This window comes from Castor canadensis, chromosome X, assembly GCF_047511655.1.
Source record: "Castor canadensis chromosome X, mCasCan1.hap1v2, whole genome shotgun sequence".
NCBI lineage: Eukaryota > Metazoa > Chordata > Mammalia > Rodentia > Castoridae > Castor > Castor canadensis.
This window is the reverse complement of record NC_133405.1, coordinates 80,488,123-80,505,375: the sequence shown is the minus strand read 5'-3', so window position 1 is coordinate 80,505,375 and position 17,253 is coordinate 80,488,123. Positions and strand designations below refer to the sequence as shown.

Sequence of the window (17,253 nt, the reverse complement as noted above, 5' to 3'; positions counted from 1 at the left end):
ACAACAAAACTTTTGACTGATGCCATTTGGAAACCTACGTACCTAATCAGCCGTCTGGAAAACCAAGGGTTTGGAAAGAGTGGTTAGGTGTGACTTTTGTTTCAACCGGGTGTAGCACTGTACTGTTGTCATTTAGGTGTTTTTGTTTTCTTTTTGTTTTGCAGTGCTGGGGATGGAACCCAGGGCCTTACGCAAGCTGGAAAGCGTTCTAGCGCTTAACTACATCCCCAGCCCTCGGCGTTTAGTTTTAATGGGTTTATGCCTCCATAGAAAAAGTGACCTAAAGCAAGCACAACCTTGCAATGTACCAATTGAAAGCTAAATCACCAAGAAGCACAAGAGGTACTTGAACAAGAATGCCACTGGCCATTTGTTCTCCTTGACCCCACTCTGCCCCCTGGACTTTTCCTAAATCAGAGCCCCAGCACCCACTGCTCCAGGACCCCCCTGACTACCCACAAGCACGCCTAGGAAGACTCAGAAGACTCAGCCCCGGCCTTCCCTGGAGGCAGCAGAAGCCCCTGACTCTAGCAAGAGCACCGCACTGTTCCCAGCACGGCTCACTGCTCCAGCCATGGCTCTAGCCCTGGCACTGGCACTGGCACTGGCACTTGCATCGGTACTGGTGCTGACGCTTGCTTCAGCCACGGCATAGGCCCTGGAACTGGAACTGCCACTAACACTGGCACTTGTCACATCACCACCAGCAGCTGCGGTCTCGGGCACCGGGTAATTTCCTCCTCTTCTTTCAACGCCTCATTTACTGCCACAGAAAGGATCTGGGGTGGGCGTCATTCACTTTGGCCACAAACTCCGGGACTTCCATCTGTCTTGTTTCCTGTGAGAGCCCCACAAGCATACTGAGAGCACGCGGGACTGCCGTCGGACACCTACTTGTGCACCAGACACCCGTGTCACACACAAGCTTTGGCGATGAGCTTTGGCGACGGCTCCCCACGGCGAATGCTTTTGAGACGAATATACCTGCAACACCCTCCACACCTCCCAGAACACCTCCTCAGGGACACAGCTGGCCTGCATGAAGATCAAGTCCAGGGTCATCATCAGAAGCCCAGTCTTTGGTGTGTGTGTGCCCTGGTCGCCTGTCAGGCCCCAGAGCGGGGCCAGCTCGAGTGGCTTTTCTGATGGGGACATAGGAGTGCTCTGTCGGATGGAGTTCCTTCACCTAGGACCCAAAGCCTAACTCGGGGAGGTCAGAGGCTCTCTTGAAAATCTCGGGGAAGAAGCTCCTGCACCTTTTGATGACACACTTCAGCATGTCTGCCCTTTGGCTCGGCAGGGTCTTCGCGTTCTTAACCAGCAGGTACTGCACCAGCAGCAGCTCAGCTACTTTCTAGCTCCCGGGGTCCCTGGGCATGCGCGCCAGGGATGTTGGGGCCCGCGGGGTATTGGGCGCGGCGACCCCTAGGGGGTTTCTGGGGTCCCCAAAGGAACTTGCAGAAGCGCCTGGGCGGGGGCTACGTGCCTCAGAAGAAGTGCTCTCCGGGCTCCGGGGCGCACTTAGCGTCCCCGCTGCAGGCGCCCCCTTGGGCAAGGAGGAGGTCAGGGGGCCTCTGAGACCCGCAGGCCCCGGGTGCCACCTCTACCGCGGACGTTCTCACCTGCGGCTCTGGCTGGCCCAGGAAGCAGGAACTCTGGGAAGAGATGCGCGTCCACGGGCATTCGGCGGCCGGCCGCAGCGCTGTGTGCGAGGCCGCGAGCACAGTGACGTCGCCGCGAATGCTGCGGCCGCCGCTGAGGAGACGCGCAGCCCCAGGGTCTCGAGTCGGAGGCCGCCGCCCTCAGACCCGGAGGACCAGACGCGGGCAGCGGAGGGGAGGGGGCGCAGCCTCCGCCGCCCGGGTCTTCCCGAGCTGTGGGAACGCGCGGGCGCAGCCCCGCAGTGCCTCTGCGGGTGGGGGGCGGAACTGCAGGCCGGGGCCGGAAGGATGCGGGGGCGCTGCTCCCAGAGGTGGGGCCACTGGTGCAGGCTTGGAAGACACCAGAAGCCGCAAGGCGCGGCCCAGAATAAACCCCTGCTGCCTGCTAGCTGGTACTGGGAAGACTCGGATCTCTCCGGATGATGCCTGCCTCTCCCTCGCCTTTGTACACAACGCTCCCTTAGGAGACGCCTCTGTTCCCGACTGCAGGCGTTTGTCCTGTAGTAGCCCCTGTCACTTCCTTGCTCCCTGTCCAGGTAGTCTGCCTGAAGTGGCTTTGCTCTGTGCCTGGCCCAGAGTAAGCACTTAGGGACTGTTCCTTTGAGCTCGTGTCATTACTACATTGCACATTTATCCGCGTTGTTCCTACCTTACCTGGGTCATCCAGGTGTGGACGAAGGGCCTCTGTGAAGATCTGCAGGTGTATTTCCTTCTCTTTATGACCGGGGCATCTGGAATGGGGGGGGTGAAGATGGGGGGAGGGGTTACTTGGTGTCTTTGGGGGATTATTGCTCCACTCGACAGACCAGAAAGCTGCTACTAGTTATAGTCTAACTTTCCAAACCACTATTCCAGTTACCGAAAAAAAATGGCCCTGAAAATTACCTCGGTAATTTTTTTCCTGTCTTCTTGTATCTGGCAGGAGAGGAATTCAAGCAAGACACAAAGATTCAGTAAAAGTGTTGCAGGAAACGGCGAGGGAAACAAAGTCACCAAGACCACTTTGCAGGAAGCAGGAATTTTTATTATGCTAGCGGACTCAAGGGAGATAATTTCTCAAAGCCCTGAGCCCGGATCAGAGTCAGGAGATGAGTTATATACCCCCCAGGCGGTTTTGTAAAGGGGGGGGTTGCAGTAGATGGTTCACAGGTGGTCAGAAAGACAAGGCTGGTACAGAGTTTCCCCTCTACCCCCCCTATAGACTGTGGTGACAGTTACAGGAAACCTTGCAGGGCCTAGCTGGAGATCTGTGACACTTTTGAGCTTGCTGAAAGCTGCTTGTGCCCCCCCACACCCAGAGTAGGGAATTCAAGGCAAATTCTAGACACACAGTAAATCCCAGAAAAATAGCCACGTTGGCTCCAACAAAAGTACTAGTAAAGTTTATTAGGAGAGGAATAACTTTTCAACAGAGTGAAAGCGGGTTGTGGCTAGAGTGAGAACGACTGGGTCGGGGGCAGAAAAAGAGAGAGACATTTCCTGTTCCCCACGCAGGAAATGGGAGCAAAAACTCAAAATGGTGGTCCCCATCTCCTAGTCCTATATGAGAGAGCTGGGGGAATACACTTGGTCAAAGATCATGGATCCTGGTGACTGACATGGCTGCTAAAACAGGGACAGATCATTTTGGCCTGCCTCGGGAATGGTTTCCTGGATTAGGGTCATTGACTTGTTAAGAGAGACATTGAGGCTGGGGGCCAGTGGCTCACTCCTGTAATCCTAGCTACTCAGGAGGCAGAGATCAGGAGCATGGGCAAATAGTTCAGGAGACCCAATCTTGAAAACCCCTTCACAAAAAACTAGGACTGGTGGAGTGGCTCAAGGTGAAGGCCCTGGGTTCAAACCCCAGTACCACCACCACAACAACAGCAAAAAGACATTGAGTAACCTCCTAGTTCCTGCTCTATTTGATAGAGAATAAATCTGTCTCAAATTCCTAACCTTTGCTTTATCTAGCTCTTAGTCTTGATGTTTAGGGTGTGGATTACTCTTGGGTAAAGACTGAATTAAGTTTTTAGGGTAGCCCCTGGGCTCTGGCTACCTGATTTTAAGTAGAGATTAGTGGAGTTGGGAAGTAGAATTAAAATTATCTTTTTTCCTGTCTTCTTCTTGTGGCCACTGCTTCTTTCTACCTGCTACCTGTCAATTCCGAGTGGCATTTTTGCATTACTTGTCTCTCTCTCTCTCGTGTTACAGGCCCCCTTCTTTCTCTGCAAAGTGCTTTCTTTCGCATCACCTCGGTTCTGAGATTCAGGGACCTGCAATCGGCTCCTGGCCCCTAGGACGCCCGCATTTAACAGGAAGATGGTCGCTGCCCCAGCAAGTGCATCCTTTTCTTTGGTCATGTGCTACAGTTTAGCACTCCTTTTTTCAACCCATCCTTTGTAGAACACCACCGGTGGCGTCTCCGTGCACATAACCAAAGTGTCCACTTCACCAGGTCGATTTTGGTTTCTTACAACACGGCTCCTAAAGGGCCGCATAATTTCTATGCTTCAGCCTCAGGGCTTTCAAATGTTGTCCATTGATCTAAATTCCATGGCTGCTCGTTCTACTAGAGACATTTAAATATTGTTTTTATTGTCTGGATAGAACAAGTTCCCCCTCATTATTCTTTTTCAGAAATTCTTCCAACATTGTTCCAGATGTCCTCTATATGAAGGCCAGGATTAAAGTTTTCAAGTTAAAAATTCCTGGCTTGAATTTCAACTACAACCCCTCAGGATGTAGAGCTCACTGTGAGGAGAATCAGCATCTTTAGAACATAGAGGCTTCCCATCCAAAAAAAAAAAAAAAAAGAGATCAGGCATGCTCTTGTATTGATTCTGGTATTAAATTAGAGTACTTCAGTCAATGTTTATAGTTCCCCTAATTTAGCGTTTGTATATTTCTTAAGTTTGTCAATGGACTTTTGAAATTTTTATTGCTGCTATGAATTGGGTATTTTCCTGTTGTGTGTTGTAATTATTTCTGATACTTAGGAAGCTTACTGGGTGTGTATATTTCATCTGGCCCTCTTAGTAGCAACTGTCCTACTTGTAAGACTTCCAGGATTCTTTGTGTATTCACATTGCATATTATGATAGTGCTCGCTTTCCTTTTCTTATTGCATTGAGTAGGACCACGGTGCCAAGTAAGCTGATGTTAAGTCATATGAAAATTGTATTTTTGTTCCTGTTTTTAAGGAGACGGGCTCTGTCGGTTGTGAACCAAATACAGTTTCTGATGCTGTGGACCCGTTGTCCACTTATTGTCTGTCAGGCCCAAATCAATCCTTGTTTGCCCCGCCTTATGGCATTGGAGCTCAATTCTGTTGACCTTTCTCCTGTGCCAGGGAACCTAATTGTAGGCTTTGTTAACAGAGAGAACCATAGTGGTCCTCCGTGTCCCAGCAGGAAAATACTTCCCTGCTAGTTGCAGTCTGCAGGTTGATGTTATTCACTGCAGGAGATCAGAGGTCAGCACAGAGCCCCTGCAGCTGCCCCTCAGGCCTTGCATGCTCTCCCTATCATGGCTGCCCCTGGGTAGCACCTCCCCACTCCCCTGCCCTGCAGTAGTGGTCTCTTCTTCAGAGCAGCACAGGCCCTCACTCTGGCAAGTCTCTATAGCTCTTTCAGGCCCCACGTGGTTATGGCAGCCACACACTCTTCAAAGAGCTCTGGTGCTCAGCTCAGGAGGGTGACCTCTCTTACTCCTTTCTCGGTTGCTCTTTCTCCTCCTAGAAGTAGGAGGTGGTCGTTTGCACACACAACTACTGGACCCCTTAAAGTCCTCTTTCACTCCTTTTAGCAGTCATCTGCCGTCTACTGGTCAGTCGATCATTGTACTTTGATGCCGTCCATCTGAATAACCAGCAGAGTTTCTGTCTCTGGATATAATTTACCTTGACATTCAGTCATATGATTGCCCCTGCCCCCTAACAGCATCCAGTCCAAAGTGAAGCCCAACTTTGCCCAAATCTATATTCTTACTGACTTCTTCCCCACTTCCCCATGGGGTGCATTCTTCCTTGTTACAATGTGCAATTATTGCAAGTTTATGCCAATACTGGTGACTGTCGTAGGTTGGCATTGATGTATTATAAGCACCAGTTTGTTTGTCTCCAGTGTCAGTGGTGAGTGAATATCTGACAGATGAGTAAATTGGGGGAAGAAGGAGTGGACAAATTAGTTTGTATAAAAGAAAGAGAAAGGAAGGCATGGAAGGGGAGATGATGGAAATAAAAGGGAGAGAGGAAATGAGAAAGAGGGGAGGAGGGAAGAAGGAATTCAGGTCTTTCTGCTCTCTTCCTTGGCCAAGTGCATACTCACTTATCTTCATACACTGTAATTAATCCATAGTCACTAGATGCCTGCTAAGGTGACAGTACATTTTGAAGGCAGTCTTGACGTCTATTAACCCAATTTTCTGTCTTCACGCCTTTTCTTTTTACTCTTCCTCCTTTGTTGGTCTACGTGTGCTCATGACTTCTGTCTACTTTTCAACAGATGTGTTTCAGCTCTCCTTCTGGAACCACATGCCTGGTCCCAAATCCGCAGGCCTACACTTTCAGTTGTACCACATGGTGGCGCTCAAGGAGAGGGAAACTTTTATTTATCAAGCTATCCCTGCACACCTATGTGTGTTGCAGCACTATTCACAAGAGTTAAGCTATGGAATCAGCCTAAGTGCCCAATGACCAATGAATGTATAACAAAAATGTGGTACATGTACACAGTGGAGTATTATTCAGCCACAAAGAAGAATTATGTCATTTGCAGGAAAATGGATGGAACTGGAGATCATTATGCTGAGTGACCTAAAAATAATATGATATGATTGCAAAGGAAGAACTGATGTGGGTGCGGAACTTGTGGTAAAGAGGCGGGGAAAAGGAGAGGCTGATGGGAGATGAATATGGTCAACACATATTATATATCCATGAAAAATAGCATAATAAGCCCACTAATACTATTCAAAAGGGTATGGGAGGGCTAGGGGAATAAGAAAGAGTAAAATTTGTTCAAGGTACAACGTATATAAATATCACAATGAAACACTTTGTACAATTAAATTACACCAATAAAAATAAAATAAACAGTTTGGGTCATTCTAGACACATTCCACCTTTGTCTTCTGCATTTTACTACACAGTTCCTTGGCTCTGTCCTAATTAGGCTCTGGTAGCTGTGATGAGTCATGGACCTCAGAAGAGGAGAGGCTTTTCTATGTGGGTGGAGAACTCATCATCCTGGGCCCCTTAAAGTCCTCTTTCACTCCTTTTAGCAATCATTTGCCTTGTACTGGTCAGTTGGTCATTGTACTTTGATGCTGTCCATGTGAATAACTAGCAGAATTTTTGTCTTTGGATTAAACCTTGGCCTACATATCAGTTAGCAACGTAACCTCCAATTAGGGCTGGAGGCGTGTGGCTCAAGTGTTAGAGCACCTACCTAGTAAGTGTGAGGCCCTGAGTTCAAACTCTAGGACCAGAGAAAAAGAGAGAGAGAGAGAGAGGAGAGAGAGAGAGAGGAGAGAGAGAGAGAGACAGAGAGAGAATCCTTTAAACCACAAAAATTCTAGAATTTGTTAACAATCTTTACGGACTTTTCCAATTTCATCCGGAAGCTATTCATCACCTGTCAAATTATTCCCATGGTCTCTCTCCTGGAATGGCTTTCTAACTGTAAAGAAGCCTGGGGAAAATGGAGGAGTGGCAAACAAACAGAGATCCATTAAAGTCGTTGTCAATTGGAGAGAACAATGCAGGTATCTTTTATTTATTTATTTATTTATTATTCATATGTGCATACAATGCTTGGGTCATTTCTCCCCCCTGCCCCCACCCCCTCCCTTACCACCCACCCCGCACCCTCTCGATACCTGGCAGAAACTATTTTGCCCTTATCTCTAATTTTGTTGAAGAGAGAGTATAAACAATAATAGGAAGGAACAAGGGTTTTTGCTAGTTGAGATAAGGATAGCTATACAGGGACTTGCATTGATTTCCTGTGCATGTGTGTTACCTTCTATGTTAATTCTTTTTGATCTAACCTTTTCTCTAGTTCCTGGTCCCCTTCTCCTATTGGTCTCAGTTGCTTTTAAGGTATCTGCTTTAGTTTCTCTGCGTTGAGGGCAACAAATGCTAACTAATTTTTTAGGTGTCTTACCCATCCTCATATCTCTCTTGTGGGCTCTCACTTTTATCTTGTGATCAAAGTTCAATCCCCTTGTTGTGTTTGCCCTTGATCTAATGTCCGCATATGAGGGAGAACATACGATTTTTGGTCTTTTGGGCCAGGCTAACCTCACTCAGAATGATGTTCTCCAATTCCATCCATTTACCAGCGAATGATAACATTTCGATGTTCTTCATGGCTGCATAAAATTCCATTGTGTATAGATACCACATTTTCTTAATCCATTCGTCAGTAGTGGGGCATCTTGGCTGTTTCCATGACTTGGCTATTGTGAATAGCGCTGCAATAAACATGGGTGTGCAGATGCCTCTGAAGTAACCAATGCAGGTATCTTTAAACCTGTCCTCCAGGAGACTTTAGCTGCACACAATCATTAAGACCCTGAAAATGCTATACAATGTCCCTGTCTACACTACCCACTCCCAGTGGGCCTGGACACATGGAGGGTTTAGCCTGTGATTTGGAAGAGAACTGTTTCCTGAACACTGCCTGCTCCCATTGTGAAACTTTTTAAGAGTTGCTCTCTGCTCTACTTCTGAAAAAGTCACCTGACCACACCAAAAAGTTTTCAACCCTCTTTGCTATCCACAGCCAGACTACAGAGGGCCTCTGCAGCCCAAGAAAAGAGAAAAGGTCAAGGCCAGATGCTTCCCATTTCATAAGAAGGATCGCCAGAAAACCACCCAAGCCCAGAGCAGCTTAATGCTAGGCCCTGCCAGGGGATGGGATGCAGGCAAACGTCCATCTCTGCTCTGCATCTCTGTGCAGCAGCTGAGGCCTGGGCACCCCCACCTTCTACCACCCCGCACACTGTCCATGCCAACCTGCTCCATACAAGTAAACAAATTAGGAAAGGGCAAAACATATGGACATACTCCTCGAGTCAGAAATTCAAATGGTACTAGACATTTCTCAAATGTTCAACCTCCCTGTTTAAAACAAGAGATAAGTCTTTTACCCAACACATTGATCTTTTACCCAACACATTGACTCAAAAATTCAAATTGATTAATACAGCGTTTGGTAAAAGCCTGGAAATTTAATAGTCATTAAAAAATTTAATATACCTGCCCTTGACAAACACGTTCACTTATAGATGTTCATGCTAAGTATGATTGCCAGATAAAACACAGGACACGCAGGTAAACTTGAATTTCAGGGCAAAGGTAAATACTTTCACAGTGTAAATACAACCTATGCAATATTTGAGATATTCTTGTAGTAAGGTAATTGCTAAATCCTAGACGATCATTCCTTGCTTATGTGAAATTCAAATTTAACCTGACCTCTGTACTTTTGTTCTCTGGTCTTGTACCCTAATCCAAGAGACCCACACAGTCCCATGCATAAGAATTGTCATTGCCATATTTATAATAATGAGTAAAATTGAAAATGCTAGGAATATTTGTAGAAAAGAATGGTTTAAAATCTACATGGTGACTGGATGTCATGGCTACATTAAAAGGTCAAGGCAGACTCATAGGTACTGATGTGAAAATCTCTATTCATGGTTTTAAAATGTGGAGCAATATTGAGAGTTTGTTATCATTTCAGAAGACAAAGCACAAGTAAGTTATACATTCCCATAGGCAAAAGTACATTAGTGTAAATCAGAGAACTGAGTCTAAAAAGACACTCACCACCCTTTTAAACTGATCAGCTTTGGAGTGAAGTTTAGCTTTGAGGGGGTTGGGGTATGCATTTTTATTGAATATCTACTATTTCAACCTTGACTCCAAGGGCACACAAATTTTTAACTTACCAAATTCTGTAACTGCACTGATCAATCCCTGGGGCTTTGTGTTCTTGTTTGCTTACGTGTTTATCTTGTCTTGAGCCCAACAAAATGCTGTTCTAATGATTATATGTTTACCACAGGCATGATTTATATTATGGCAGGTTCCCCTCTAAATTTTTCTTTTCTAAAATTGCAAGAGTAGCTTTAGATGCACTGTTGTTCCATCCATGAGAACTTTACCAATTAAAAGAGGCTCTCTGGTTGGATTTTATGAGCATCTGGCTAGCTTGTGAAAGACCTTGGGTTCAATTGCCAGTACCAAAAACAAATCAATAAAAATAAATAAAGAATTATAGAACACTGAAAGAAGGAAAATTAAACAGTGTAAAATAATATAAAAAATAAAACTGGAGTACAAGTTTTGGTGGGTTTACTGAGAGCACTTAAGTTGAGGTGTAAATTATATATGCTAACATGCACAAACCCATACATTAAGTACAGAGATTGCTGATTTGTGAAATGCATTCACCTGTGTAGATACCACACAAATCAGAATAGAGATGGTTTCAATCACCCACAAAAAGTACTTTGTGTCCTAAGATTACCCATCCCTCTGCACAGAGGCAAACACTTTTCTCACTTCTATCACCATGAATTAGTTTTCTTCTACTCTGGAATTGAACTGCCAAACCTGTCCTTTGTTTTCTGGTTTCTTTTTCTCAACAATGTTTTTTTGAGATTCATCCATGTTGCTGTGTGTATCAGTAGTTCTCTCTCATTGCTGAATGGTATTCCCTGTATGAGAACATCACCATTTGTTTACTCTCCTGTTGGTGATGTTACAATTTGACCAGGCCAACTGCCAAGTCTGTAGCTTCCTGCCCTTTCTGGTAGGTATCAGGGTCAAAATACACCACATAGGACGTTCAGCAATACTCTCAAGTAACTCAGGTTTTTACTCACCTGAGCATATTAATTGTGAGTGGGGATCCCTGGAGGAGGGAGAGAGAGTTGGGGGCTGTGCTTGGAAGTCTATAAGGGACAGGAATTCCCTGTGAGATTTTTGAATAGTGCTGCAAGCAGTACCCATTTCCGGCAGCCCATGGATTGTATGAAAGTGGAGGAAGGAGGGCAGGGTTAGCAGTGTGCAGGTAAGGTTGCTAAGAATAAATTTTCGGAGGTCAGATATCAGGCATGAGTTGCCTAGGAGAGGGGTCCATGTGAGTTATTTTCCCTCCAGACCTTCTATTGCTCTATCACTCACTTTCCTTTAATATGTGGGGAAGGGGAGTGTCTGGTTATATTACAAGGGCATAAGAAACAAACATAGGCATGTGTGTTTGAAGAGGTGCTTGACCTGGACTCACAGGGTTGGGACCAGGTCTGTCAATATTTTAAAACAGCTTGCCTTAGGGCTGGAAGTGTGGCTTAAGTGGTAGAGCGTTTGCCTAGCAAACCTAAAACCCTGAGTTCAAATCCAAGTACCACCACCAAAAGTAAATGAATAAATCACTTGTCTGGGGCTACCCTACCACACATACAATCCTAAAGTCTGGGGTGTCTTTTGGAGTTCTGGAACATAATTTGCCCCTTTGCTAGAAAGAGACAGCCTTCAATGTCCAGAGAACCCTCAAAACACTAGAAAATGTCATTGTGGATTGTTTCAGTTACTCTGGCCTGGTTGTGCACATATTTCTGGATTATCGAGTAGTAATTTGTCATGTATATATACTGTATAATGATCAAATCATGGCAGTTACCATTTTGATCTTCTTAAACATTGAACATTTCTTTAGGCTGAGAAACAGAAAGTCCTCACATTTATAAAATGTGAACTTCAGTTGCCCTACTTTGTGGTTGAACATTAGAAGTTATTCCACCTATGTAACTAAACAGGTATTGTATTTTGGTACCTGTTGTCCAACCTCCTCCATCCAGCCTCCTTTCCTTGCCCTTCAGTCACATTTCTGTGAGTGGTTATGGCATAAATGAGTCAATGTAATCCATCAGATTAACAAAATGGAGAAGAAACTGAGTGATCATGTCAATTGATGCAGCATATGCATTTGACAAAATTCAACATCCGTATATGAAAGAACACTAAAGAGTAGAAGAGACCTCTCTCAACCTGATAAAAATTGTCTCCAAAAAGCCAAAGGAAATATTACATTCAAAAAGTCCTAAATGGACTTTGTCAAAATTTAAAACTTTCACTCTTTGTGAGTCATTGTGAAGAGAATGCAGTCAAGCCACAAACTGGGAAGAAATATTTTCAAAGCATGTACTTGATAAAGGATTTGTATCTAGAACATATAGAGCTCTTAAAACTCAATCATGAAGAAAATAAGCAGCAGAAGTTTAACTCTGGACAAGTTTTTTGAAGGGACATTTTGCCAAAGAAGGTATATAGATATCAGGTGAGCACAGGGCCAGGTGCTCATTACATGGACACTCATTAAATCAGTGGTATTCTAGGGCAAGGAGGAACTGGAACTCTCATACCCTGCTGGTGGCAAAGTAAAACATTACAACCATTTTAGAAAAGCAGTTCCTCAGTTTCTTAAAAAACATTAAGTACACACTTACCACATGACTCAGCCATTCTACTCCAAGAGAAAGAAGGCAGTGACTTATAGGAGAATATTTATAGTTGCTTTACTTGTAATAGCTAAAAAGTGGAAACGATCTCTTACTGGGATGCCCCACTGCTTCCTCTGGTCAAGATTTTTCTTTGTTACTTTATCCAAAATTAGGTATCCTTCTGCTAACAGAAGGTCTGAAAGGTGTTTACACAAATGGGCCTTCCTCCAGAATTCAACTCAAGTCCACACTGTGTCTGGCTTCGTTCAGTAGGAATACACCTATCTGAGACCCCTTGAGTTTCTACTGTTTCCAGGGACCATCTTATCCATGGCTGGTTAAAAAAAACCTGGTGCTGAATTTGGCTTTGATGCTTTGTTGAATCCCTTCATCATTAGTTATATTTTATTTTCCTAGGAATAAGGTTGTGTGGGATTTATTTGGCTATCCAACTAGATTTGTGATTTTCCTTGGGGAAACTACTTTCTGACTTTCTAACAGCTGATCTTAGGATCCTTCTGGTCATCTAGGGTCTTGGGTGTCATTTGCGTAGAAGATGATTAGTCAATGAGGGAGGATAAGCACAGTCCCATAAGTCTGTCCTCAAGCCAGCCTGAGTTTCCAGAGTACAGAAGGATGCCTGAGATCTGTGTCCTTTAGACATATGCTGCTCATGTCACCAGATCAAAATGTTATCATGACTTTGTCTTCAGTCTTGTGTTTGTGTCCCTCAAATCTCTTTGTTGTTTCACTTGCCCGGAGTCAGGTAGTTCTCTCTGGCCCCTGGTTGTTGACTACTGGCAGTTCACCAAATTCCACAGACACCAAGTTGCACAACAGCTATCCTTATAGACTACTGTTCTCATGGAGACATCTTACCTAAAACTGCATTTCTTCCCAGCTAAACACCCGTGTCCTTCATGTTTTGTTTACTCATTATCATGCTAGTATGTGCACTTGTCCATAAGTGGCATGATTTTGGGAGAGACAATTTTATTTTATTTTTTTAAGGTCCATTCAATCTTTTTCTTTTTTCTTTTATTCATATGTGCATACAATGTTTGGGTCATTTCTCCCCACTTCCTCCACCACCTCCCTTACTCCCTCCACCCCCTCTCTCTCCTCCCTACCCCCTTGTTACCAGGCAGAAACTATTTTGCCCTTATCTCTAATTTTGTTGAAGAGAGAGTATAAGCAATAATAGGAAGGACCAAGGGTTTTTGCTAGTTGAGATAAGGATAGCTATACAGGGAGTTGACTCACATTGCTTTCCTGTACATATGTGTTACATTCTAAATTAATTCTTCTCGAACTAACCTTTTGTCTAGTTCCTGGTACTCTTCTCCTATTGGCCTCTGTCACTTTAAAGTATCTGCATTAGTTCCTCTGCCTTGAGGGCAACAAATGCTATCTAGTTTTTTAGGCGTCTTACCTAGCCTCATACCTCCCTGTGTGCTTTTGCTTTATCATGTGATCAGAGTCCAGTCCCCTTGTTGTGTTTACCCTTGATCTAATGTCCGCATATGAGGGAGAACATATGATTTTTGGTCTTTTGGGCCAGGCTTACCTCACTCAGAAGGATGTTCTCCAGTTTCATCCATTTACTTGCAAATGATAACATTTCATTCTTCTTCATGGCCGCATAAAACTTCATTGTGTATAAATACCACATTTTCTTTTTTTTTTTGATTTTTTTTTATTGTTTTATTATTCATATGTGCATACAAGCCTTGGGTCATTTCTCCCCCCTGCCCCCACCTCTCCCTTACCACCCACTCCGCCCCCTCCCTCTCCCCCCACCCCCTCAATACCCAGCATAAACTATTTTGCCCTTATCTCTAATTTTGTTGAAGAGAGAGTGTAGGCAATAATAGGAATACCACATTTTATTTTATTTTATTTATTTATTTATTTATTTCATTTTTCTTTTATTATTCATATGTGCATACAAGGCTTGGTTCATTTCTCCCCCCTGCCCCCACCCCCTCCCTTACCACCCACTCCACCCCCTCCCGCTCCCCCCCCCAATACCCAGCAGAAACTATTTTGCCCTTATTTCTAATTTTGTTGTAGAGAGAGTATAAGCAATAATAGGAAGGAGCAAGGATTTTTGCTGGTTGAGATATGGATAGCTATACAGGGCATTGACTCACATTGATTTCCTGTGCGTGGGTGTTACCTTCTAGGTTAATTCTTTTTGATCTAACCTTTTCTCTAGTACCTGTTCCCCTTTTCCTATTGGCCTCAGTTGCTTTAAGGTATCTGCTTTAGTTTCTCTGCATTAAGGGCAACAAATGCTAGCTAATTTTTTAGGTGTCTTACCTATCCTCACCCCTCCCTTGTGTGCTCTCGCTTTTATCATGTTCTCATAGTCCAATCTCCTTGTTGTGTTTGCCCTTGATCTAATGTTCACATATGAGGGAGAACATACGATTTTTGGTCTTTTGGGCCAGGCTAACCTCACTCAGAATGATGTTCTCCAATTCCATCCATTTACCAGCGAATGATAACATTTCGTTCTTCTTCATGGCTGCATAGAATTCTATTGTGTATAGATACCACATTTTCTTAATCCATTCGTCAGTGGTGGGGCATCTTGGCTGTTTCCATAACTTGGCTATTGTGAATAGTGCTGCAATAAACATGGATGTGCAGGTGCCTCTGGAGTAATCTATATCACATTCTTTTGGGTATATCCCCAAGAGTGGTATTGCTGGATCATATGGTAGATCTATGTTTAGATTTTTAAGAAGCCTCCAAATTTTTTTCCAGAGTGGTTGTACTAGTTTGCATTCCCACCAGCAGTATTTGAGGGTTCCTTTTTCCCCGCATCCTCGCCAACGCCTGTTGTTAGTGGTGTTGCTAATGATGGCTATTCTAACAGGGGTGAGGTGAAATCTTAGTGTGGTTTTAATTTGCATTTTCCTTTATTGCTAGAGATGGTGAGCATTTTTTCATGTGTTTTTTGGCCATTTGAATTTCTCCTTTTGAGAAAGTTCTGTTTAGTTCAGTTGTTCATTTCTTTATTGGTTCATTAATTTTGGGAGAGTTTAGTTTTTTGAGTTCCCTATATATTCTGGTTATCAGTCCTTTGTCTGATGTATAGCTGCCAAATATATTCTCCCACTCTGTGGGTGGTCTCTTCAGTTTAGAGACCATTTCTTTTGTTAAGCAGAAGCTTTTTAGTTTTATGAAGTCCCATTTATCTATGCTATCTCTTAGTTGCTGAACTGCTGGGGTTCCATTGAGAAAGTCCTTGCCTATACCTATTAGTTCCAAAGTATTTCCTACTCTTTTCTGTACCAACTTTAGAGTTTGGGGTCTGATATTAAGGTCCTTGATACATTTTGAGTTAATATTGGTATTTGGTGATAAACATGGATCTAGTTTCAGTTTTTTGCAGACTGCTAACCAGTTTTCCAGGAGTTTTTGTTGAAGAGGCTGTCTTTTCTCCATCCTATATTTTTAGCACCTTTGTCAAAAATAAGTTGGTTACAGTTGTGTGGCTTCCTATCTGGGTCCTCTATTCTGTTCCACTGGTCTTCATGTCTGTTTTTGTGCCAGTACCATGCTGTTTTTATGCTGTTTGAAGTCAGGTGTTGTGATACCTCCAATGTTGTTCTTTTTATTGAGTATTGCCTTGGCTATTCGTGGCCTCTTGTGTTTCCAAATAAATTTAACAGGAGATTTTTCAATCTCTGTGATGAATGTCATTGGGATTTTGATGAGAATTGCATTAAACATGTAGATTGCTTTTGGGAGTGTAGACATTTTTACTATGTTGATTCTACCAATCCATGAGCATGGGAGATCTCTCCAATTTCTATAGTCTTCCTCAATCTCTTTCTTCAGAAGTTTATAGTTTTCCTTGTAGAGGTCATTCACATCCTTTGTTAAGTTTACACCTAGGTATTTGATTTTTTTGAGGCTATTGTAAATGGAATTATTTTCATATATTCTTTCTGAGTTTGTTTGTTATTAGTGTATAGAAATGGTAATGATTTGTCTATGTTGATTTTTATATCCTGCTACCTTGCTGTAGCTATTGATGGTGTCTAGGAGCTTTTGAGTAGAGTTTTTTGGGTCTCTAAGGTATAGGATCATATCATCTGCAAATAGGGATATTTTGACAGTTTCTTTACCTATTTGTATTCCTTTTATTCCTACTTCTTGCCTAATTGCTCTGGCTAGGAATTCCAGTACTGTGTTGAATAGGAGTGGGGATAGTGGGCATCCTTGTCTCATTCCTGATTTTAGTGGGAATGGTTTCAGTTTTTCACCATTAAATATGATGTTGGCTATAGGTTTGTTATATATAGCCTTTACAATGTTGAGGTACATTCCTTGTCTTCCTATTTTTCTTAGAGCTTTTATCATGAAATGGTGTTGGATCTTATCAAAGGCTTTTTCTGCATCTATTGAGATGATCAAGTTGTTTTTGTCTTTGCTTCTGTTAATGTGGTGTGTTACATTTATTGATTTTCATATGTTGAACCACCCCTGCATTCCTGGGATGAAGCCTGCTTGGTCATGGTGAATGATCTTTTTGATGTGCTGTTGAATTCTGTTTGCCGTTATTTTATTGAAAATTTTTGCATCAATGTTCATTAAGGAGATTGGCCTATAGTTCTCCTTTTTGGAGGTGTCTTTGCCTGGTTTTGGGATAAGTGTAATACTGGCTTCATAAAAATGTGTTAGGCAGTTTTCCTTCCCTTTCTATTTTGTGGAACAGTTTAAGGAGGGTTGGTATCAGTTCTTCTTTAAAGGTCTGATAGAATTCAGCAGAGAATCCATCAGGTCCTGGACTTTTCTTTTTTGGGAGACTCTTGATTGCTACTTCAATTTCATTTTGTGTTATAGATCTGTTCAGGTGATTAATGTCCTCTTGTTTCAGTTTTGGATGATCACAAGTATCTAGAAATCTGTCCATTTCCTCAAGATTTTTAAATTTATTTGAATATAAGTTCTCAAAGTAGTCTCTGATGATTTCCTGGACTCCATGGTGTTTGTTGTTATCTCCCCTTTTGCATTCCTGATTTTACTGATTTGGATTTTTTCTCTCCTCATTTTAGTCAGGTTTGCCAGTGGTCTATTG

At 43.4% G+C, this 17,253-nt stretch overlaps 1 protein-coding gene across 1 annotated transcript in view; it reads right to left on the bottom strand.

Moving 5' to 3' along the window:
* LOC141419460 (doublesex- and mab-3-related transcription factor C1-like) overlaps positions 1 to 4,006 on the bottom strand; it is a 54,934-nt gene extending 50,928 nt beyond the window's left edge. Inside the window, exons 1-3 of the mRNA XM_074062261.1 lie at positions 3,898 to 4,006; positions 2,316 to 2,392; positions 1,623 to 1,909 (exon numbers count right to left, since the gene is read on the bottom strand). Of these exons, the coding sequence (XP_073918362.1) occupies positions 1,623 to 1,909; positions 2,316 to 2,392; positions 3,898 to 4,006 (473 nt within the window). The remainder of the gene's footprint in view (positions 1 to 1,622; positions 1,910 to 2,315; positions 2,393 to 3,897) is intronic.
* Positions 4,007 to 17,253: the final 13,247 nt, after the last annotated feature.